This window comes from Cygnus atratus, chromosome 5, assembly GCF_013377495.2.
Source record: "Cygnus atratus isolate AKBS03 ecotype Queensland, Australia chromosome 5, CAtr_DNAZoo_HiC_assembly, whole genome shotgun sequence".
NCBI lineage: Eukaryota > Metazoa > Chordata > Aves > Anseriformes > Anatidae > Cygnus > Cygnus atratus.
In genome coordinates, this window is record NC_066366.1 from 30434940 (window position 1) to 30459365 (window position 24426).

The 24426-nt window shown below is 43.9% G+C and overlaps 1 protein-coding gene across 2 annotated transcripts; it reads right to left on the bottom strand.

Annotated features, from left to right (window-relative positions):
• Positions 1-884: 884 nt before the first annotated feature.
• Positions 885-23966, bottom strand: ZFYVE1 (zinc finger FYVE-type containing 1). Of its 2 annotated transcripts, none has more exons than XM_035539355.2 (12): positions 23841-23966; positions 22303-23175; positions 12107-12611; positions 10001-10215; positions 7764-7870; positions 6696-6804; positions 6026-6123; positions 5801-5918; positions 5262-5432; positions 4267-4447; positions 3647-3760; positions 885-2575 (listed from the first exon to the last, which is right to left on the bottom strand). In XM_035539355.2, the coding sequence occupies exons 2-12, from the start codon at positions 22798-22800 to the stop codon at positions 2343-2345; spliced, it is 2349 nt and encodes a 782-aa protein (XP_035395248.1). In that variant the 5' UTR covers positions 22801-23175; positions 23841-23966; the 3' UTR covers positions 885-2342. The 2 variants fall into 2 exon arrangements, with proteins under 2 accessions (XP_035395248.1, XP_035395247.1); XM_035539354.2 differs by lacking the exon at positions 23841-23966 and adding an exon at positions 23513-23645.
• Between the last annotated feature and the right edge of the window lie 460 nt (positions 23967-24426).

The following is a 24426-nucleotide window of genomic DNA, read 5'->3' on the forward strand; positions in this document are numbered from 1 at the left end:
CTGGGCTCTGCAAAAACATGCATCTATCCCCCTTAAATAACCAATCCATTCAATACCCATATTCTATACTTTGTGTACTCATAGCACCCAATACAAGCAGAATAAGGAAAAGCTCTTGTCTACAGAAAACTGCAGTGAACTTAAGCCTCAGAGATAATTTTTTCCCTCATTCTGGGAAAAAAAGAACCCACGTAATCCTCTCAACATTGTCTGGAAAAAGTAATGCCAAGCCTGCTGCAGGTTAAGCACAAAATAAGATTTTGTTTTGTCAAGCAACACTGTAAAAGAATCAGCTCCAGGATAATAAATCAAGAGTGGACTCTGCATACCAGCAGGCTGCTAAATTACTAAAGGTAGCATATACACTAAAAATGTTTAGACAATATTTTCACTTAGACTTCGTAGTAAATATGTCTGTGACAAGAAAAAAGTCAGACAAGGTGTTTAAACAGATGCCAAAGATTTTATACAAGGAATGTCATGGCTGTTTTCTTTGTGCATTAACATGATAGTAAAGCCTCATGCATAAACAGCACACAGGGTACAGCCTACAAACCAAGAACACATTGCTCACCTGTTAAAAAAAATAAAAAGACATTGAAGCACAGAGTTATGCTGGATGTGCAGAATGTCTTTTAAGAGAGGATTTCTACCTGCTCATGCCCACCCTTGGGCAACTGTCAGTTTATGGCAGACTTCGCGTATAAAAACATGAGATAGTCCCCAGCAAACTCGGCCAGAACAGAAGGTATCCTGGAATGTCTTCCAAGTCTACTTCCATGTGCAGGCTGGATGTAGTTGCGAAGGGGCAATCGCTTTGTGTGCTCTTTCAGAAACCAAGTGAGAACTACATGTTACAAGGAAAAAGTCGGTACACTTGCTCAGAAGATAAAGTCTTTTATAGTAGTTAATTTAATAATACAGTCCTAAAACAGGGTCTTGGGCACCCATCTACACAAGAGCACATTTAATAAGCTGGGGAAAAAAATACCACAGTTTCAGGACATTGCATCAAACTCCAAGAGGAGACAAGTCTCCTGTTGTGGAAGAATTCTTGTCTATGTAAGCCAACAAGGGAGAATTTTAGGCAGTTCAATCCACAATGGTCTCTTCTTACAACTGGAACCACAAGTCCACAGTACAAGGCAGTATTAGTTAGGTTAAGTGGTGGTTTTGATAATAAAAAAAATAAATCAATGAATTCAATGCAGTCCTTTAATAAAAGGATGAAGTCCAGTGAATGCCAGTTGCTAGGAGCAAAGAAGAAAGGTTCCCATTTTCCAGGTGGATTTGAAAGTTCTTATTATTAGAAAAAAAAAAGATACGTCAAATCTGTGCAGTTTCTACGCAACCACGTCTGAGAACACAGAGGCTCCATACACTCAGGGATCACTTAAAAAGTGGGAGAAAAGTCATCACAACCCAAGCAACTCAAACTTATCTCAGAATTGCCTACATAACTTGTCCTCTTGTTCTGCTCTGGACAAAACTTTTAATTGCAATAAGCTGGCAAAGGAAGCTGAAAAAAACCTGAGTACATGAGAACATTGCCAGGGAGATGAAGACCCTGTTGTTACCTTTTGATCTGGTATTGAACTTGAAATGGCAAACTCGGAATGCTTTGCCTTGTGCCATGATTTGCTTTACCTTTAAAAACTCTACTGGTCTCTCCCAGGGGGGTTATTTCAACTTAATACCTCTTGCACTGCAAGACCACCGTTCATATCACAGTTCAAACAAACTTGCTAAAGAATCTGAGTTTAATCTTCCATGGCCAGAAGTATGGCACCTCCAGATGCAGGGCTGCTCGAATTACCAGGTGTAATTCATATAACTGACACTGGAGAGGCCTGTCGTTTCCTGGCAGCACAGAGTCCAAACCTTCCTCACAGGACATCGTGATCAGCGAGACGTTCCAAAAGAAGAATCAGAAGGCCATAAGTCTGATCCAACATAGCAAAGAACAACACTATCCATCATTTGAACTAGGAATACTCAATGCTTCACTAGCCACCTGCATTCTTAATATACTGAATTATACACAGATATATATATAGAGATATATATATATATACTTAAATTGGACTAAAATACACTGGATTTTGGTTCACTCATTTACAAGGGAGTTCCCTCCCTTCTCCAGTTAATTTGAAATTAAAACCTCAAGGCTGAACTTAAGCTCATTCCCAGCGTTCCAAGATGGATATAACACGAGAGGAGGCCAGAAACTGGAAACATGCACTCTGGCTGCAACAGGTTAAGAGGTGAAAGGGAGACCAGATATTTTCATTTGTAACCCTGAGAACATAAGGAATTGCAAAGATTTGGAGAAGAGCCTGGGGTTAAAGGTCACCAGGCTTTTTATTGCAGTTAAAGCAAACTCGGACTGGGTGATCCCATCCACGAGAAGGAACCGCTCTGCGGTCATGTGAGCACTCGTCACAGAATCCCTGGCCACAGGCCCGACAGTGGTGTTTGGAGAGCTTGATGCTGAATTCCTTCCGGCAGTTGTGGCAGTGCAGGATTTCATGGTCTGGTACCCAGTATGCAGGTCGGGCAGCATCTTTTACCAGACCTATGGGGGAAGCGATGGGGCAGGGGGAGAAAGATGGAGAAGAAAATTTGTGAAAACGAGCATGTCAAGAACGTCTACATTCCTTCAAAATTCCTCCAAAGGTGGAAGGCCTCACACACTGCAAGCCGTAACACTGCCATTAAGGGGAAGACAACCTTCTGACAATACTTCAGTGTAACAGGCTGACAGAATGGATGAAATGGGTAATGACTTTCTCCCACATTCTGCCTCTCGTCAAAGGAACAGATTGTTTAAATTGGGGCATCTTCCCTTACTCATACTCTTCCAGAAGGTGAGTATGATGAGACAGTTGCTCTTCCCTACCTTCAGTTTCAGCTGTGGCCAAGAAAACACAGTCACCAAGCCAAACATTCAGGAACACTGAACTGAGGAAGAGATTTATTCTTCCTTTCATTAAGTTGGGCAACAAACAGCCCACAGAGGTGGTGGTGGGACACACTGTAGGCAAAGCAACAAAACAATGATCTGAGCAATGAGGAGTTCAACTCCAACAACAGAAGATTCAGACACAAAGCGTTTGCTGACATACCTGAACTACTACCCAGCACATGAAAGAGCAGTAACCTTTCCCTGTACTAAGCTCACCATTAAAGATGACATTACTGATCATTTTCCATCAAAACCAACTTGGACAGCTTCAGATTCTCAGCCCTTCCTTGCAGAAGTACCAAGTGCCAGCAGTCTCCATGAACATACTCAAATGCACTCAGCATCTCTGGGAGAAAACCAAGCCTGACAAAATGCTTTCTAATCGGCCAGTCCTGAGGGATCTTCAACTGGTAGGTCACTGAAGTGATGCATCAGGGCAGCATGAACTACTTGCAGTTTGGTGCACACAAGTTTGAGGAACAGGTAGAAAATACGGAGTGCAAAAATAGCATGCTGAAAATGAAGAGGAAACATCAGCTGCAGGGGGCTCTAGAACTCTCAAGTGGCATCATAGTGGAGTTAACAGTCTGTCGTACCACCTCTTGAAGTTCAGTCAGAAGTTCTGCCCTGTGAAATCAAAAACACCTCTAGACAAATCCATCAAAAGAGAGCACAGCTCACCTAAGGGAATGTCCATGGCTGTCACCACTGCTCCAAGAGTATTCTGTACAGCTTCCCCCACCTTCCTGGCAATAAGCGTCCCCCCTTCTTCGTCTGAAGGCAGCTCAGCCACATCTGCATGACACAAGAGTTAAGGACTCAACACCTATTTCCAGTACAATTTCTGCCAAATCTATTCTTTTGCATTAGTAAAAACCCAAAAGCAGCAAACCCAAAAGACAGATTGGGACCTCTCCCCAGCCTTTATCTCCCACGTCCCCAATCTTCAATTGCAGGGTTTTCACTTCATTTCAGAAATAAAGGACAAAACAAAGGTTGCTGAAACAGCAGCATCCCTGCTCTGATGCCAGCTCCACACCACCAACAGGTGTTGGGAAAAAAAGTAGAGATCCAATTAGAAAATAATCCTATCAGGGAGTCAGATATCTGTTAGCTCATTGCAATCTTCCTGCCAAAAAATACCAAGCTCTTGAGTTTCACTAGAAAAAAAACTCTAAACTGAAGCCCAACTTGAACATTGCTGTCTACACCCAGTGGGAATGGTTGCAATCCAGGAGCCAAGGACAAAGACTTCAGACTATTACCCAGGGATAATTCTGTCACAGTCAACTCGAAATTACCTAACTGGATGCCCCTGTTTTCATAGCAGTTGTCACACACGCGCACTGGTGCTGGTCCCCAGCCTCGCTCAGGCACAGGACGGGTCTTGGAAGAACAGCCATCACAGAAGCCCTCTCCACAGGCCCGGCAGTGATGTTTAGTGTCATTATCTTTAAAAGGCGTGTTGCACTTATTACAACTCTGATCAGGACAACGTAGAAAGAAAAACTGTTAGCTCGATCTTCCTTAATGGTCTCATAGCAGAAAAATAGAGCAGAATTCCAGGCTGGCATCACTCAGACTGAGATTGTGAAAACTATAGTTACACCTGAGACTTGGGTGATACCACCCCCATACCTTCACCCCAAGGAAGTGACTCAGGTAGGTGTGTATATAACTATACACAAATACGGGGGTTAAGCCAATGGATTGCTGTGATCCCTTCAGTCCCAATCACCAATAATTACAGCCACATCATGCAGGACTGAATGGTGGTTATTTGGTCTTGGTGGGGTTTAAGATTTCAGAAGGCTGCTTTCCCTAAAGAAGTATCTGTTTCCAGCAAGACATATGGAATTCTTTTCTAGTTCAATTGTTGGGTCTAGATTTTGGCATCTGGTATGAAACCAGAGTTAAATCTCTGTACCTATAAAAATACTACTATCAACCACAGAAACCAGACATAAGATGTAGATTCTTTGCTTCTAAGAGCAAGTTCATGGAAACCAGGATTTTCAGTGGTGATACTGCTGGGAGAAGAGGTAACAAGAAGCAGGGAGGGAACAGTCTATTTGGCAGGGCTGGGCAGAGTCTCTGTTCATTCTTACACTAAGTCAAGAATGGGAAAAGCTGAAAACCACTCAGTTTTGTCAAAATTGTAGGAGAAGGGCTTGCTGCAATAAAAGAAGAAGCATTTAGAGTCTGCAAAATCCTATATTACTTAAAGGGTGAGGAAAGATTTTTAGCTATGCAAAGCTTTTCTCTACAGTATGGAAGTACAGTAGCAGCTATTTACCAGGATCTGAGAGTTGGGTCTCCAGTAGGCTGGGGCGATCTGGTCCGTCAACCAGGAGGTCACAGCTTTTGTGGGTCCCAGGCTAAGTTCAGATACTGATTGCGCCATGAAATTCATGCCATCCAACAAACGCTGGGCTGCATTGTTGTTGTCTTTCAGAAATCCATCAGTCTGAAATAAAACGGGCATTCATTTGAGAATAAAAACAGGAAAACCTGATTTTTCAAAAGCAAATTGTTCTGTAACCCCACTGCTCTTTGTTAAACTTGTTAAACTGTTAAATTTCACCAGCCCTACTTTGAAACACAGGGGTAGCTTTCAGTGGTGTAATATTCACACAAAGATTTCATGAAATGGCTGAATTGCCAGTTTAAGAAAGCCAAAAGATGACCAAAAGCCCTTGCAAAAGTTCTTTTAAACAGCAGACAGGGGACCTGCTCGAATCAAAGTCAACCCATTTTCTCCATCAATGTCCAGAATAATTGACACTCTTGTGTGGATGCACACATACACAAGGACTATCCAGCAACCAGACTTACCCCTGGCCAGACGTGCTCAATTTCTGTCCTCACCACAGTGTTCACAGGATCTTGGTTGCCAAACCAGTACTGTCGGCTGCGGTACACCACCCCACAGTTGGGGCACTCAATCACATATCTGCAAGAGAGGATTAAAGGAAGACAGGTTGCCTCAGCGAGATGCTGGAAGTCCAGAACACTAGAAGCAATAGAGAACAGAACAAAGATCTTAGCTGCAGTACTCACCCTGACCAAGCGTATTTGGCAAGGCCCAGCCAAGGGGAGTCAGTGGAAGCAGAGGTTTTTGGCACCACACTGACCTCCATCCCTCGTTCATAACAGGCCTATAACACAGTAACACAAAGGATCAATTAAAAACACATTCTTGGGAATCCCAGGCTCCAGGTCTCGCAGCTGTTTGGTGACATAAAGCATGCAATTGGCATACAGTGGTCTCCACAGCAAAGAAGCCACTCATCAAAACCAAATAAAGAAACCACTACCAATAATTACATCTGGTAAATATTTCTACCATACTGAATACCATGACAGTGGCTGAAAATGTTCCTGTCTCCTGCACACACCCCATAGAAAAATCAGCTAATATCAAGCAATAGGCGTAGGCAAGTACAGAGAGTAACTGCATCCAGTATGTAGAAAGTCAACATCAGCCAAGTTAAGAGCAGCTGAGCTCACAGTTTAGCTAGCAAGTGACACACAGCCCGTAGTGGAGAGGACATCTCCAATCAAAAAATATAAGTTCAACAGGGATTAATTTTTCTTGCAAAGGCTAGAGCACCTCTCCCATTTGGGAAAAAAGCAACAAAACAGGCACATGCCTGTGATATTCCTCATTCATTGGGCCATCCTTTCCTTCTTCATTCTTCAGATCTTGTCCTGGTGTGTCTCTACTCACCTTGCAAGTATAGACTCTGTTATCATACTGGTGAGAATATCTGCATCGACTTTTGGATTCATGAGGAACTCCTTCCTTCGCATGATTCATGCTCTTCTTACAGCCACACCTGAGTACGCAAAAGCAAGCCATGAGCTGGTACTGTTAGATATGGGACAGATGTCACTAAGAGTTCATTTATGTTACTATCTTGCATTTGTGTAGGCGTTCTAACCCCAACAACTGTACATAAAGCAATGATGTGACCTATTACTGAAAGGCAGGCTCTTTGGAAAGAGTTGTAGCAGCTGTTTCATAGCACAAAGCAGCACTACAAAACAACTCAGTGTAGGAAGTGATCACTGTAGCCAATTTCAATTTCACAGAAAATTTTAAGTAGGACTAACCAAGCTTGGAAATTTGCCAGAACAGCGTTAACAGTGCAGCCTTTCCAAGAAGCTCATAGGAATTTTCTAACGAACATGAAAGAGCATGAACATAGCACTACAGCGTATTTGGGAGAGAACGTTTGCAGAAGCATAATCAGCCCTAACATCCTGCTGCTATAGTACTCTACAGACTCAGAGCACTTGCAGGCTCAATCTCTGGGCTCTTCCCACAGAGCTACAAACCAAGCTCTAATCAAACCTGGGGGTCTTCTTGGAACTAGTCACAGGGCACAGTCCGGGCCCATAACATGTGCTTTAGTACTGTTTATGTAATAAATACAGCAGGTAGATATCATCATAAAAGACTTCAGGCGATTTCCTTAGACATTCCCTTCTTCTAGCCCTGTCTGCAATTTTCAGCCAAGTTATTCATGAACCATCCAGGGAAAGGATATGGGCAGAACAGATTCACAGCAGTACACAAAAATAGAGTGGGCAAAGGCCACATATCTAGCTGGGACATGATAACAACAGCCATCCAATTCCACATAGGAGTCTAATTCCAAGAAAATTCTGCCTGGAAGTACTACCTGATGATAGATGTCAGGTGTCACGACATCACAAAAACTTTGTTTTACTGCTGTAGACCAGAGCAGCACTAACTTCGAGAAAGATGAGGGTACATTTCTCATCCACTTACCCACAACTGAGGCACACAGAGGAACATGTGAAATATTCATCTGGAAAGAAAGAGCTGTGAGCCATCTGGTCATCAGGGATCTCCCCACTAAACCGGTCACTTAGAGCCTGGGAAACAGAAAAGAATGAATTAACTGAGCGCAACGCAGACATTCTATGAAAGCTTTTCCAAGCAAAAGCATGGGTTCCTCTTCTGGAACCAGAGGCAGAAAGAGGACACACAACTAACAAACAGCATCTTGCAAACCTGGAAACCAAGACAAAGATTAGAAACTAAGTAAGACAGACAATCTTGCACTTGTATGGAAATGACCTGAATGCTTGTAAGATACTTACTTTTCTCCTCTCCTCCTGCCCCTGCCTCGAATTTTACAGCAGAAACAGGTGGTTGAATCTCTTTAGGCAACCTGTGCTCAGTCACCCTCACAGTGAAAAGGTGAGGTTTCCTGATGTTCAGATGAAACCCTGTGTTTCAGTTTGTGTCCATTGCCTCCTTAGCTAAGAGAGGGTTGTATTCTGGAAACCTCTAGAAGGAGAGTTGAAGAGCCATTTCACACAGTACACAAGGACACATTCTTTGCCCCTCATTCAGGAAGTGCTGCCAAGTGTTCCTCTGGCTGTGTGAACAATTGTTCTTCTCTACAGTGGTGAAACTGCAAGCCTGAGACAAAGGGTTTTGTTCCCTTTCCTGGGAGCATCTGTTCTTAGATCAATTCAGCCCTTAACCCTGGCACACTTAACTTTTTCAGTTTTTTGCGGTGTTACGGTAAAAACAATTAGATTGGTAACCTCTGAAACAAAGCACTTTTTTTTGGTGGAGATCTTTGAAGACATGAGGTCTATCTGAAACTCTTCCTGCAGTTGAACTAACTATAATTACTACCTTTGTCTCCTCCTTCCTTTTCCCTTCCAGGACAGGCGGGGGGAGGAAACATCTCTGCTGTCTGACAGGGATTGACAGTGCATATGCACACACATACAGATATCTCTCACCACAGCTTCTCTCAGTTAAGATGTCTACAAAAAAAATCTGATTTCACAGAGCTCCAAGGAAATTATCTTTAAGATATCTTTCAAGCTTGACTGATACTGGCCAATGGATTCAGAAGGCACATGGGATAGACAAAGGTGCCTAGCAAGCCCTAAGTCCCCAGCAAGAGAAGCTAAAATGTTAGTTTGTATCCAGTAGTGATCTGAACACAGCAACCACCTTACTGGAGGTGAGCTGATGTATAGTGGTAGCTGTATCTAAAACTTCCTTACTTAATTACTGTGGTAAGTGTGTGGAAATTAAACCTGAATTAACCACTCCAGCTGTTTCTCCCATGCTACCTGTCTGCTCCCAGTGCAAGGAACTGTGTACCCGCTACCCTGACACCTTCTTCTGGGCTTCAGTTACCCCAAATACAGAGCAGCTGGAGTCCTCTGTTCCAGTGGCTGTGACCAACATCAAGAAAGGCTGCTAACACTGCCACCTTCTGCAAATAAGCCCCTGCTTCCTGCTCCCGTAGTGAGACAGATGTTTTTCCAGGCCAATGAAAACACGCTGCTAATCAGGTAGTGGTAAGCAATGCATAGAAACTCAGAGGATGGACTGCAAATTTTTAAGACCTGAAAATCCCTCTGACATTCTGGTGAGGTGAAGCTTAAAAAATAAATCACCAGCTGCTCTCTCCACCAATTCCTTTTCATCAACCTTCTGATCTGATGCTGCACCTCTGAAATGATACATCATTTGGCTTGATCCCATCTGGTTCCCTAGCTACCAACACATCTCTTTCCTCCTTTTCACCTCATAGCCCTTTGGCTACACTATGCTCAATGTCAGGTTTGCCAACCATTAACTACCTCCAAGTCTTTTGCATTCCCTCCCCTTGCACTGAGGGGCCTCCTGTTTGTAAATCACTGTCATCAAGTGCTCACCACTCACAGCATTCATTATTTTTTCTTCCCCAGTCAGTTTCTTCCCAACTCACTTTTTTTTGTTCTGTTTTGCTCTTCAACTTTTCTTGACCTTGCAATATCTGTTAAGGTTGTTTTTTTTGTCTCCTTTTTTAAAGTAAAAATTATCCAGCTTACCCAGTTGTTACACAAAATCATTGTCTTTGCCAAAACTTGATTTATTTCCACATATCTGCAATTCTGCTCACTGGTTCACTTGCTCCAGCTTAGTTAGCCAGAATTGATAGTTGCTAGTAACAGATTGTACTGAACTGATCTCCAAACCAGAGGACTTACCTTTAGTGCTTTGTAGATAACCCCAGGCTGTCTAGGTGACCGAGTTGTATTGTTCTCCAGCTGCTGCTCTACAGCTCGCCTAAGTCCAGAGAAATCTGTTGGAGGATTGTATGTCCTTGTTCCCTTGTAGTGGATTGAGCTGAAAGCCTCAGGAAAACAGCTTAGCTTCCGAAAGCGATCCTGAATGAGCTTCTCAGGAACCTCTGAAGGATGATCTGTATGTAAGAGTATCAGGAAGTATATAAACAACTGATGGTTTAAAATAATATTTAAATTGCACACTGCTTTCATATGCCACTCTGTGCTAGTTTTCTTAATTCTTCTAATACATCCAAAATGCAGCTATCATTACATTTCACAAGCAAGGAAATAAAAACTTTTTCCAAGAGCAGTCTGGGGTTTTTTTTTTGTTATGCAGCTTTAGATCCTAATACCAAGTTTTGTAGAGACTGCAAATCCACAGGTAAAGCTGGAAACATGTAGGGTTGGAAATATAAAAACAATTTATAACATATGGCAACTCCATGTCAACACACTAGCTAGCTCTTCTCACCAGACCAGAACTTGGTATAGTTGTCCTAGCACCTGATAAGTGGAGGACACAAACCTTACATGGGCTGCTTACTCTGCATGCCAGCTCTGTAGCAAGGAAGACCGAGTCTGTTAATGCCTTGTACAAAGTGAAGCACTCTAACTGGCCACGTACATTTCAGAATTTCACGTACATTTCAGAATAACACAGGCCTCTTCTTCCCTGCCCTAAAACTACACAAATACACTCATCTCACAATTACCTCCCAAGAAGGGTGATTGCAACTTGATGCAAATCCACGTGCTAAAAGGTTTCTTCCCTATTCGTACCATGATCAGAAGGGATCATAAAACAGATTTTTTTACTACCCTGATTTTGCACACAGGCGCCAGTATCATTGTGGGTCACAATCTGACTTGCTGAAATAGCAAATTTCAACAGCTATAGGAAACTCTCCATTGCTAATCAGCAAATTGCTATGGAAGAAAAGGAACTGTCATGGCAGGTAAGTTAAAAGTAATTAAGAAGGCACTCTAATAAGCAGCATAAAGAATGCCAAGTTCTATTAGCTCAAGATCTCACCCATTAGAAAGGCAAAAAATGAAAATACGGGCCAACAGGGTGCTACCGTGGTATTACACAGAGGGCAGGACTGAACCTTACTTATTGCAGTCCATTCATTAGGGCTTTTGCTCATCAAAGAATCTGACAGAACGAAGGAAGATTTCATCATGCCTTTTGAAGCATGGAAAAAACAGGGCCAGGAAAGAAATTTACATCCTGTATAGCCAAAAACAAAATTTGCCTTGACTTCCATAGGACAGTGCATTTCACTCAGATGTGCAAATAAACCACACAATTTAAATTCGCATAATCCAGTATGACATGAGCCAAGTTAAAAGCATTGGCGAAGAACACTGGAAGTGATGGCAATAATACTGTGCCAGGCCCGCTGCTTTGTCTGCATCAAACCTGGGTGCAGAGAAAAGCAGTGTCAGCCCTGTTCCCCCCGAGTCTCAGTCCCAACCCCACACCAGCCTCAGAACAATCAGGTCTGCAGAAATTAGAAGAATAGCTTGAGGGTACTGTGAGCATTGATGTTCATCAGTTTCACTATTCTTGCTCTTCCTAGTTTCTACATATATTCTGTTTCTGTTTTTTGTTTGTTTTGCTTTGCTTCTCGCCTCCTCCCCCCTCTCTTTTTTTGCAACAGGACTCTCTATACCCCTGCCAAAATCCCATGGTGTCTCAGCTTTCACCTTCGTCTACCATATCGCCCATACTCATCATCCTGTACAGTGACCCTCCCTAAGGCTGGCACAACTCCCATGGTGACCACTCAGTGCCAACACCCAGCTGGCTAAGAGGATCATTCCAGCTGATCTAGAGTAGTCAGACCACCATCAGGGAATGCTCTGCTCCTTCCACAGCCTGGCTCACAGACTGGAACAAGCGAGAGCAAAACTCAAACCACATCTTTTACACAACAGCAAAGAACACTGAATATTCAATGCAGCCTGATAACCTGGAGACAGCAGTTACACATCAGTGAGCAGCTTTTACTGCCTACTTACCAGAGCCCAGTAGCTTGGTGTACACAGTCTCGTGGAAGATGATGACACCTGGACCCAAAGTTGACAAAGGAACATCTAGGCCGCATCGGGCTGTAGTAGCTTTTAGTTCCTTAGTGAAATGTTTTAAATAAGCCTCCGAGGCATCACCAAGGAATTTGAAGAGATCGTTGTGGAGCCTGTCAGCACGAGTACGGTAGATGACAAGGTCAGAGATGGCCAGGACCTTCAGCAGCAGCCGCGTTCTCTGGCTGAGGTTCACAGTGGCCCCCAGGAGGCCCTCTGTGTCGATCACCACCACTTTACGGACAGGGTCATATGCTGCCCAGACTCCGACTGTGCAGGACTCTTGTGCTGGAGATGTCTTGAAGACTTCTCGACCATAGAAGAAAGTGTGGTTAAGGGTGTGAGACTTGCCATCCCCCGTGTTCCCAAAGATGGACACCACCTTTAGATGCTGGTCAGGACTGCAGTCCAGTTTCTTGATAAATTCTTCCTCATTCCTTACCTTGAGGAAAAAGAAAAAAATAATAATATGACTATGCAACTGGAGTAGACAACTCAGAACACAGCTGGTTTCAGGATTCATAAGATTAATGAGAGCGATAACTTCCTGTTCAGATTTTTGCAATAAGTTTTTGAAGCACCAAGAAGTCCAAAGCAAAATATTAGAAAGCAGCTTTCTAACACATACACGTCAATGGGATGCAGGCTGGTCCATCACGTAGCTGTTTTTGGAAGCGATACCTCACTGTGATTATCTGTCCAGTGGAATCTCTTCTATAATGTTACCCAATTCACAGAGGCAATCTCTTTTAGAGAAGAGCGCAAAACCCTACTCATGTCTGCCAGAACAGCTACTTGGAGTGTGGCAGACACTCTCAGTAGCATTGGTCTCCCTGGCAAGTCTCTGAACTCAAGTGCAAAACAGGTGAGTGCTTTTGTCACCTTAACTTGCATCATGCACAGGGTCTGAGCACGTGCTCAGAGAAAGGCTCCTCTCTCCAGCAATGGTGCATCCATCCCACAGCAAGGGGCAGTCAGACACAGCCTGTCCTGGCGCACCTCAGGGGACAGAGAAGAAAATGCAAGGAGCCAAGTTATGTGCTGAAGTCAGGCGACTGAAGAAGGTCAAACTGCCTTTTACAGAAGTGCCACAACAACCTCAATGATTCATTTCATAATTTACTGTATTGTGCTTTCATTTAAAGAACAAAAAAACACCGCACACAACAACAAAAACAACTTCCCCCCCAAAACAAACACACACAGCCGAAAGACAGTAACAACCTTCAGCAGATCACCTTTCTTTGGCTTCACATAGATTAAGTGACAAGCATCATGCTATTTAGAATAGAGAATAGGGCATTTTCTGTTCAGATCCGAGAGCAACAGGGAACAGATACCAAGCAATGCAACAGGGTAAGGCTCTGCATGACAGCCTATCTTGCTTTCCTTGCAGAACGCAGCCTTGGCTATCAAATGTTTCATGCTTCTGGTTACGGTTGCTTATCACTCGGTTTTCTGTCTCCCAGCAAGCTTTTACCCCAGACGTTATGTGACAGAGTAAAACAGGACAGACACTTTTTGAGAATTAAATCCACTCCCTCCACCACGATCCCCTCCTTGCAGAATCCCTGAAGCCAAAAAGGAAGGGGGCTTCCTTTCCCTTTCGCCTGCCCCTCGGCGGCTCGAGGCAGCTTGGCTATTCACCCTCTGCTCCCCAGCAAGCACCGCTGGCAGGTCTCAGGATATAAGATCCAGAGAGGCCATGAGGTAGCAAATGACTTCTTCGAACAAGTTTATTCTTAGATCAGTAAATTAGTTTAAGGCTCATCCAGTCTCACTGGTCAAATCTATCAGCAGTCTCCAGACTTGGAAGGAAAATAAATAGCCAGTGCTCCGGGCTGTGGTTGGGAACAGTGCTCAGAAAGAAAGGCTGGGGACTGTGGGGCTGCAGTACCTACTCGCAGGCTCAAAGCATTCAAGGCAGCCTCACAGTGCGGAGAAAAACAGGAAATATAGAAATCAGAATGCTTTCAACAGAATCGTTTGTAGGAGACCGTCAAGACACACTCAAGATCTGTGCGCACAAGAAAGGGTCTGCCTTTCTGGTAGTTGTGATTATCAGTTTGTTGTCAGGAAGGTAGTTTAGATGACAGACTCAGTTTCAGTTAGTGCCTCTGGAGGCGAAAGCAAGTTCTTGGTTCATGGGATAGCAGCCACTGATTACATAATGATGTTGCACGTATGTAAACAAAAAGGAAAATGATTTTTTTCTCCAGATTGTTTTTCTTTATTCTACTGCCTCCCAAACTTCTTACCATAAGGGTAGCAGCAGACTCTTTGTCAAAGTAAGTGCCTGATCAGACCTAATCACTCCAGTTATGCACTCTTGACAGTGCAAGGAAGTATCAAACAGTTGCTCAAGTGTAGGCAGAGCAGCTAATAACTAAGATCGTTTAAGCAGCACTGCTTCATATTCTGGTATCAGTTTGGGAGAGCATCTGCAAGGGGCTGCGTCAGTATTGGCAGAAGATACAAAGGACAACAGGGAACACAGGGATAAGGGTAGCTCTGCAGTGCATTCCCACCAGTGAGAAACAGGAGTCAGCTCATACAAATTCCACTGCAGCTGAATTTGTCCCAGGCTGAGCTTCCCAGGTTGACAAACGTTCCTTTTGTTAAGGATGCTTGTAGCTCGTGAAGTGTTCCTTGCTCTTGTGCATTTATCTTCTTTAACTGCTGCTGAGCACAGGGATGATACACTCAAAGAACCATCCACAACAACCCCTCTATCAGTAGCCAAATTTACTTCCCTCAACCAAGTTTATTTAAGACAGTTAAAGACAGGCTGGGAGTAATAAGTGTGCTGAAGCACTAAACCACTTGGGGCTCATGTCCTGCTTCTTCCCCCCCATCTCTAAAGCAGTTTGTTTGGTACCGCCTTCTGCTGCACATGCAAAGGATTCACGTTTCGCCTTGTACGCTCCCATGCTGTCCAAGAGCTCCACATCTCTGACATGAATAGCAAAGGGCAGATATGAAACCTTCCTTAAATCACATCGCAGTGATGATTAAGAATGAATCTTCCCTAAGAGGCATATTTCTCCAGCTCCTCCTTTATTTCCCTGAAGTATTTTGTCATTTCTAGTATCAGAGACTCATTTACACTTTTGTTATAGATCTCAGAAAAAGAATTTCATCTAGAAGAATAGTTTTTATTCCACTGTAGGTTAGAATCCTGACTAGCCTAATTTTCCATTTTAAACTACATTTCTGTTAGCAATTGTCATGCACCCCTCCATACAGTCATTCCACTTGAGCTGAGCTGAACTGAAGGTGGAGGCTTTCAGCAGGAAGAACTAAAAGCTTTACAGCTAGAGTCCTCTCTAAAGAGGACACAAAAACTCACACCACACTGCTGTGGAATGCATGTAGATGTCCAGCCTCCTTGTCACTCATACTCTGAAACGTACCATACCTAACATAACAAGTTACCCAGATCCAAGCCATAATAAAAGTAGAATTGTTTAGGAAAAGTCTAGAAACAAGAACTGATAAAAATGACATTCCTGCCTATGAATTTCTTGGAAACAATGTTATTCAAACAATAACATATTAAAAGCTTAGAAACAAACCCCATAAAACAGAATGGAGTTTCCAACAAGCTGTACTCATACAACTTTAACTTCGCCTCCAGGCAAAACAAACACATTAAGTGAATCAGACATTTTTTAACCACAGTTTTCTTCTTTTAAAACTATCCATGAAACCTTTAAGGCTGGCTAGCATTCATGGAAGTGGTGCACAAAGCTAAAGCTGTGCCATGATGACAACAGCTGAAAAAAAAACCCCAAAGTGCTTGGCATAGGATTCCTCAGAGTGCTTTCATTTGTTAGTCTTACACCATCATTATGAGTTATGTTGGTACTTTTGTTGGTGTATTTTGAAATCTTACTCTTCGCTTAACCTAATTTTAACAGTGTTTTTAATAACAAAAATACATTTTCTGCAATGAAGAAATAAAGATATCATTATATTAATCATTAAATGTATGAGTCACTAGACTTGTCTGACCACCAGAACACCACAATATCTGATGTTTTGTATCACAATGTACACAGCCACTGTACACAGACATAACTCCAAGGGAACGCAAAGGAGCACAGCTGGCTTATCCCAGAAACTCAGGTGTGACAACGCTATTAAAAAAGCTGCTGGAAACAACCCACTTCTGCCTCAGAGAACCCTTTGCTGATATTCCCAAATGCTTCTTGCTACCAAGTGAGAAAAAGGACTGTGTGGCTCCCTGTGGGGAATCTACTGATGTTTCCTATGAAACATCAGTAGAGGCATGAGAAGCGCCTTAGACTGTCTTGACTCAAACCCTGTTTCCAGTACGATCCTAGACTAATTCAGGCTGGAAGAGGTCCCTGCAGCAAAGGATAGAGGCTCCCCACAGGGGAAGCCCACATCTATCATTTATAAAACTCTTTCCTGAAAGAGACAAAGAGATAAGAGTTGAATCCTGTTTATCAACCCTAGCTAGGGGGATAGACCCTATTTCAAAGGCTGTAAGACAGAATACACTGGGAGGGGTGGAACACAACATAGGTGGATGGGAGGTAATCTACTCTGAGCCCTCCCTAACCCAAGAGACAATATTGATTGAAATATTTTTATTAGCAGATAATCCACCCTTGTAGATGACAACCGAGCTGAATGAGATTGCTGAAAGCCAAAGACTAGACACCTCCCTAACCTGTTTGCTAGCTGAAGAATTACATTTTCCCCTCTTCCTTTTGCAAGATCTCAAAACTAACAGAGACTTCAAGGCATATGCAAGTATAGTTGTCCTGCTACTTTATTCTAAGGACAGAAAACCAGTGCACTGAATTGTAGGAGAGGGAACTGCAAAATTGGTAACAGAGTAGGATGGGAAGAATACTCAAAACTAGCAAAGCAGTAAGAAAAATAGTCCTGGAGTGTAAGACAGCAAAGTACTTTGGCAAGAAAACCTCTCTGAAGCACAAAGAGGAGGAAAACTCATCAACAGTACAGCAACAGAAATCAGGGACAGAAATTACAAACTCTGATCCAACAGACCACACTGACCTAAAAAAACCTTGGATGTTTCAACATTTCTTCTTCCTCCTTTATATCCATAGAAAATATACCAGCTGCAACTCTTCAGGCTACAGGGATATGAAATAAAATCCCAAGAAATTCACAGGAGGCAGTAAAAAAAAGCACAAAACAAAAACATTCTCCCAACACCAAGTCAAGCAAGAGCGTCATAGAAACTAGTAGTATTTGTTAGACAAATGCCTTTATTTTTTTTAAACTACAGAGGCAAGCAATGAAATTTAAGAGATTGTGATCTTCTCTTAGAAGACATGCATTAGCTAGCATTGACCCACAGAAATATTTAATTAGAAAAAGCATTCCTAGTGACTCTCCCTTCTCTCATCCCTAGACTTTGGCCAAGCTCAAGTCAGCAGGTAATAAAGAAAAAACCACAGCACTTTCATCAGGCTTACAGCAGAAGTGACAAAAGCAAAGCAGCTACCACTCCTGAAGAGTTATCACTCCGTGCACGTAACTTTTAAAAAGAGGTGACAGAGGAGGACACGTGGACTGTTACACTGTTAGAGGCTGCTTATCGCATCAAGTGGTCTACATTTCAATAAAGGCAGTGGGTCAGTCTCAGTCATCAACTGGCTGTGGAGCAGTATATACATAGATCCTGCTCAGTACTGGCTGAGCAGAAGAGCTTAATAATCCTTTAGATATCTAACCCTGCTATCAGGAATATAAAGAACGCAAGGAATGGGGCTGGGTTTAGGAAATGGAGATGTCTATTGGCAAAACAAAAAAAAGCCCTGCTAACCAACGAAAAACAGATCATAGTGGGTATCACAGTGGAGACACAGAAATAAATGTATGCCTCTCTCTCCCAAATTAAATTATACTGCTTGGGACATTCATTTTTGTACAGTGACTAGCTTCAGAGGAAAAAAAAAAAAAAACAACCTTTATTTTCTTCCTGTCTCCCTGGTAAGACAAGCTACAAAGTCAGTTCATTTTTATTTTTCTTTGAAACCCAGAGAATGGATAATTTCTTGTGACAGAGAAAGTTTCTGGTCAAATATCAGTGAATTCGAAGACAGACTTGTAACTATCAAGCATTTTCCCTGTCTGCTGGGGTAAGTGAAAGACTTCCTCCCCTTGCATAGATTCTAAGTGTTAAGTCCTCAATTACAGCTTTGGACAAAGTGTTATCACAGAAGCCACTGATGCCACTAAAGCGGAGTTCTGACCCTGTGGTAACCCTCAACATCTGGTCCCCAAGATAACAATATCAAATTGTGATGCCTTGTTAAGCATTTCTCCCCTACCTCAGAAGTAATAGTAAATAGAGTTCACCGTACAACTGATGGATAACTCTCCACTCCGCTGCAAAGGTTGCGTAACAACCAAGCAAAGATGGCTGCTGTTTTACAAACTGAATAAACATTAAGTACATGAAAATGCAAAGACAGATACAGACCAATGGAAAAATTCGAGAGAGAGTGAGAGAGTATCAGGACTCGAACCAACTATCCCAACCCTAGTCGTGCTTTCATTGGTGTGTTTTGGTATGTTTTTCTTCACAGATCCAAGAGTAAAGGAGAGTTTTAATGAGATCAATGAATTGTTCTCTAAATTCCTAAGAGAAGTGTCTTGCACATGCAAGGGACAGCACTAGTGATAGTACAATGGTGCTTCTTTGGAAATTCAGCAGGTTTGAGGTAGGAAAGGAAAGCTGACACCTTCTCAGAACAAGATCAGGAGATTCGGCTGGGGGATTTACATACATAACAAAAGAAGACAGTTTTGGGTTTTGGCCTACCATGGCAAAGAAGAGATGTGGAAGATTAATGACAGCAGTGACAAGACCAGAGCAACTGGCTGAGGAAATAATCCCCACAACATCATTCTCAGTAGAGATAAGCAACTAAGACAAATATATCAAAACCATTTAACAAACAAATGCTACTGTTATCAAGAACAATAATAGCTGATAGACAAGGCAAAAGTTTAATGTGCAAAGAAAAACTGTAAAACTATAACATAGCCTGAGAAAAAGGACCTAGAACGGGGTCTAAACTTCAGGTGATGCCAGCTTGTAAAACACCAGCAAGATTTTTTATTTTTATTTTTTCAGTCCTGGAAGAAGTGAAGGAAAAAAGTCTGTGGAGTAGGTCAGGATGGCTGGGGACTAAGCCACAAGACATCATGCTATTTGGTACGTGAGACAGCAGCAGTTGGAACTCCCTGAGGAACAACCTCTCTCTCTGCTTCTTCCACAGCCTTGCAGTGTGAGCTTGGATTTAACCTTTAGCAGCATTTTCTTAATATGAAATAACCTCTTTTTGAGGTGCTCAGATACAGTGCTGCAATGATGAACATCACAGAGAAGCCTGCATTTCACGGGGATGAGCTTAAGCTACTGTTGGTTCTCTACAAACAACTGCTGTACAAGTGGTGGCTTAAAATGGGACCTTTCCTAACTCCAGGAAAATCTGAAACAAGCCTAAGTCCTCAGCTTTTTGAGCTTATGGTTGGTTATGTCTGCAAAGGGCAAAAAGCTCCAAGCTAGCTCTGAGCAGGCCAGCACATGGCATAAAGACAATTATGAAGATTTCAGAATTACCATAGCTGTAACAGTGCAGTGCTGAGCCCAAGCTAAGAATCTCCACCTCTCAGCTAAACTAATTTGCTGAGGCACAGTTCCTTATGGACGAAGCTACACTGCTTCTGGATTTGAAGCTAGCTGCTGTTGCTTACACACTATAAACATCCTTGAGCTTCAGAACTACCAGCTCCTGAAGCCAACAGGAATTATGAGATGACACACAACAACCACACGAGCTGAACAACTCCAAGTTTCACGTGATAATAAAAAAGTCTTTGTCCCATATTCCCATCTCATTGTACTACTTCCAAGTCAGACGTTAGCAAGCCTGTATACATCAGCAAGCATCTTGATCCATAACTTTTGTTCAGCAGCATAACCTGTTCTGCCTAATTTTGTAGGACTAGCATTTAATATTGGTAGGGCTGAATGTGCCACTGACAGCAATTCAGCAGTTTTCTCTCTGATTTCCTAACCAAGATAACAATCTTCAAGTTCCAAAGGTCAGAAAACAGACGCTTAAGGATAGCTGCACTCTCTAACTCTGATTAAGCCTTCTCCTGGCTGCTCAAGCTTAAAAAGCCAAACCCCCTCAAACCCTGAATCTTCGCATTTCAGGTTATTACTGCTTTGGTATTTTTTTGGACAATGAGTCTGTTTAAATAAGGAACTAAAGATTTCTTCCTAAGTAATCAGAAATCATTTTGCTAATGATGAGCACAAAAGACTTAATCTTTCTTATAGCTGCATTGTCTGTTCAGTATTTATCAAGAGCAAAAGATGCTACAGAATGTCTTGAGAGCTCATAATCTGACAATGCTCTCTAAATAAAGGTTCTCATGCTCACTAGCAGAAATATCACCATAATAGCAAGAACTCTAAGTTTCAGCTGCCAGAACATACTGTAATTGAAAACTCTCAAACTGCTCTGAGACTGCCTGTGAGTTGTCAGGCAAGTAGTCAGCTATGAGGAAGAGAAAAATCACTTGAGATGGAAGAACTCTGACTCAAGCTCTCAATAAGAGGAAAGATCATTTTCAGAGAGCTTTTCCAACCGTGTTCAGATCAAATTGTTATGATCTGATAAAGGACCACTACAGTCCCAATAAGGAAGCTGGCTTTATTGCCCATGATATTTAAATAGTAATGCACTTGCTTGCAAGAGGCAGCCAAAAGTCTGCCCCAATAAGGCTTACAGATTCTAGAGTATAAAAATAACTTAAAACTGTACAAACACATGCAGGCACGGCTTGTGAATAGCCTTCTATGACAGCCATGTTCTGGAACACTTCAGAGCTTGCTCTAGTGGTCAGGTGAAGATTATTGAAGAGCCTGCATCTTACAGCAATAGTTGCATCTGCCATGCATTACATGGCAACACGTGTGCTGAAGGGAAGCATACAAATTTAGTACTGCTACCACACCTGAAACTGTGATGATAGTTCACAGTCACCATCATCCTTTCTCCCCTTTTGCCTCTGTACAACTCTTCTTTACCACTGGCAGCATGAATGTGTTACATTAGGGCAACCAGATATTGAGCCATCAGTTGATACACATTTTCTTCCACTATCTCCTGAATAAGATTTAACATGAAAGCTGCAAACTGGAAGCCCAATGATGAAACCAAGTTTTTAGTTGGATAACTAGTCTGCTTTGTGACTTTCACATGTTGCTGCTTTTGTATACACAGAATATTTTTACATTTGTGAAGTGCTTATGCTTACCAAATATAAAGGCCAGCAGAAAAGTTAAATAAATGCACGTACTGCATGCTAGACTCTAAAATCAAGTCTCCTGAGACGCTGTTCCTGGTCTGCAAGTATTTCTATCATTATTACCAGCAGACCTATCCCAAATTGATGGCCTATGTCCCCCTATCTTGGTAGAAGGCTAACATGGAACAATATCTGTGACTAGCAACACCGCATAACCATGGTGTCTGTAGGACCTGGATGGCATACGGTCACGATTCCTTAAAAAGCCCTTATTTCTACTTTATCCTATTCCTAAAAAATCATATGGATTTACTGGTGGTGAAGGAAGGTAGCAGGGGGCTTTAGTCTTCCCATTAGCACTGCTTGGTACAGTGCCCACTCCTGGTCATACGGTAGGAGATTGGCAGCCAGCACTCCCATTTGCAGGATACCTACTGCAATCCTCTCAGTTCAGCTTTGTTCAGGAATGATCAGCATCCCGTATACTGAGCTCTTATCTTGGTTGTGCGTGTCTCAGTACAGTTTATTCTTTCACCAGCTTCACTTACCAAGCCTCTGGGAGTAGGCTCTTGCCACACAAGAGGTCTTAGCGAACCTCCCCTTTGAGGAACTGGTGAGCAAGGCCAGTCTTAGTCACTGTGTCTTTTTGGCCCGAGATACTTATTTAGTGCTAAGAGTCCCTATTCTCAATTTGTTGCTGTCAGTTACACTTTAAGTGTCAATCATGCATCCCAGTAATATGTTAAACTAAGGCAGAAACTAAAGATCTCACCTGTCAAACAGGCCACAGCAGTTCTTACCTGAATCTCCTCAGTTTCATCCACCAAGAGGAAACTCTCAACTTTCTCTGTCATCTTCCTTCTCTTGGTCTCCTCATCCATCCCTTCCTCCTCTTCCTGCTCTTGGGCTTTGCCAGCATGGTACACGGTGACAGGGTGCTTCCTCCTGTTCCCCCCAGCATGTGTTCTCTTCTGACACTCCACACAGAGGTTGATTTTACACACCTGGCACCTCACCGCTGCTATCTGTCTTGACCCCGTCATGCTGGCATGCATTATATTCCCATTGGCACCTTTGCAGGAGTCACAGTAAGGGACATGGCCAGGTTTTATACGGGTCCGTTCGTGGTTCCGTAACCTTTCCGGCTGATGCAGCTCTTCTTCACAGCGCTGGCACTGTAGGCTCCTGCACTCGTCACACTCAAAGATTGCTTCATCTGTCCCACTGCAAACATAGCTTTCCTGGCACAGGAGTGTCGTGTTTTGCCCTTTCTCTGCAGTTTGTGTGTGGGCGCTCATCTTCAGATTTCTTTAAAGCAGTGTTTTTCCCTCCTGGTTGTGCTTTGACTAGCGATATGTGTAAAAGTTGGTTGCAAATTTAGTATTTTTCACAGGAGAAAGAAACACAACAGGAGTTCTGTCTATACAGAATTTTAAATAATTAATAGATGTCTCTGTAAAGTTTACACACTGACTTGCCTCCCTGACAGAGCCTTGCTAGCCGCAGATGAAGTTTTCTTTCTGTCACAGAAGCTTAAGCAATGTGGCTGGTTTCACTTATTGTTATACCCCAAGGCCGGCATCCATTCCTTCTCTGTTCAGCTGTGTGATGTGCTTTCAGTGATGAGAAGAAACCAGCCTGGTGTACTTCAGCAGCTTAGGGCACGTATTTTCCTAAAGCAGGGAACAGACGGAGACAGTTGGTAACCCAGCAGGCAAAGAGGCATCACAAGCACACGAGTGCTTATAGGCGTGCACACACACACACACACAGAGGATTGTGTCAATACTAGAAAATTCTCCGCTTTCACTCCGCGGCTAAGCTCCTCCTTCGGAGCTCGCGGTGTTTACTTGCGGGGAATTTCCGAGGGGCTCCGCCGGGTAAGCCGGACCGGCTCTGGCCGCACGCTCCTCGGGGCAGCGCCGAGCCGCCCCGCCCGGCCGGGCCCCTCTCCCCTGTCCCCCTTTCCCCCGTGCCCCACCCCGGACACACGACTCCCCCCGCACCCACCTCGGGCCGCGGCCGGGCGGCGCGGAGCAGCAGCCGCCGTTGACCTCCGGCGGGGCGGCGGCCGCAACAAAGGCGGCCCCGGGCCCGGCTCCGTGCCCAGGCCGGCGGCCGCCCGCCGCCCCTCCCTGCTGCCGGCACCGGTGGGTGACTCAGGGCTCGGGGCCCGGCCGCCGCCGCTCCCTCCGCCCCGCTCCGCTCCGCCTCGGCGGCCGGCCCGGCTCTCCTCCCGCGGGGCCCGACCGTGCAGGGCCGGGCCGGGGCCGCTCCGCCGCCCGCTGCCGCCGCTGCCGGCCGGGCCCAGCTGGGCGCCCCGGGGTTATTTGCTTACCGCGGAGCCGGGAAGGCGGCGGCGGGCGGGGCCGCGGGCACGCCGGGAGTTGTAGTCCGGGGGCGAGGCGCGCTCCTCGTCGCGGGGCCCGCTGGGAGCTGTAGTCTGCGGGGGCCGACATCTTGGGGCCGGTCTGGGGGGGGTGTTCAGCGCCTTTCTCTGTCCCCAGGAAAATAAATAAATAAATAAATAAATATTATTGTTTAAATAAATGTTTATTCTCCCTTTGCCTTATTTTCGTTCTCCACCCCAAGCTGGTGGCTCTCCTGGGTGGAAGGCATCCCAGAGGGGTGGAAACAGCCCCCAGCAGGTGTGTGAGGGACAAAACCCCACAGCAAAGCTCGCATCCCTGCCGTTTCTCGGGGAGCAAAGCTCTCGTCCTTTCCGCTTCTCGAAGAGCGATCGAGGGGCCATTTCTAGGCCTTGGAGGCCCATTTGGTCTGTCTGAGAGGGCTGGGTGCCGTGCTGGCCTGGGCCTGGTGCTCGCTGAGAATAAGGCCTGGCAAGGAGTGCCACCATTCATTATAATTATCAGCACCCTCTCTTTTATTTATTTATGATGGTAGTTACAGCCAATGTGTGAGCC

What these genes read in the sequence shown, in the direction of transcription:
- ZFYVE1 (XM_035539355.2), bottom strand. Translation starts at nt 22,800, where the DNA reads ATGAGCGCCCACACACAAACTGCAGAGAAAGGGCAAAACACGACACTC. An exon ending in CACCAAGCTACTGGGCTCTG is followed by an intron (nt 10,216 to 12,106) that starts GTAAGTAGGCAG and finishes TCTTACATACAG; the next exon opens with ATCATCCTTCAGAGGTTCCT. An exon ending in TTGAGCACGTCTGGCCAGGG is followed by an intron (nt 5,433 to 5,800) that starts GTAAGTCTGGTT and finishes GTTTTATTTCAG; the next exon opens with ACTGATGGATTTCTGAAAGA.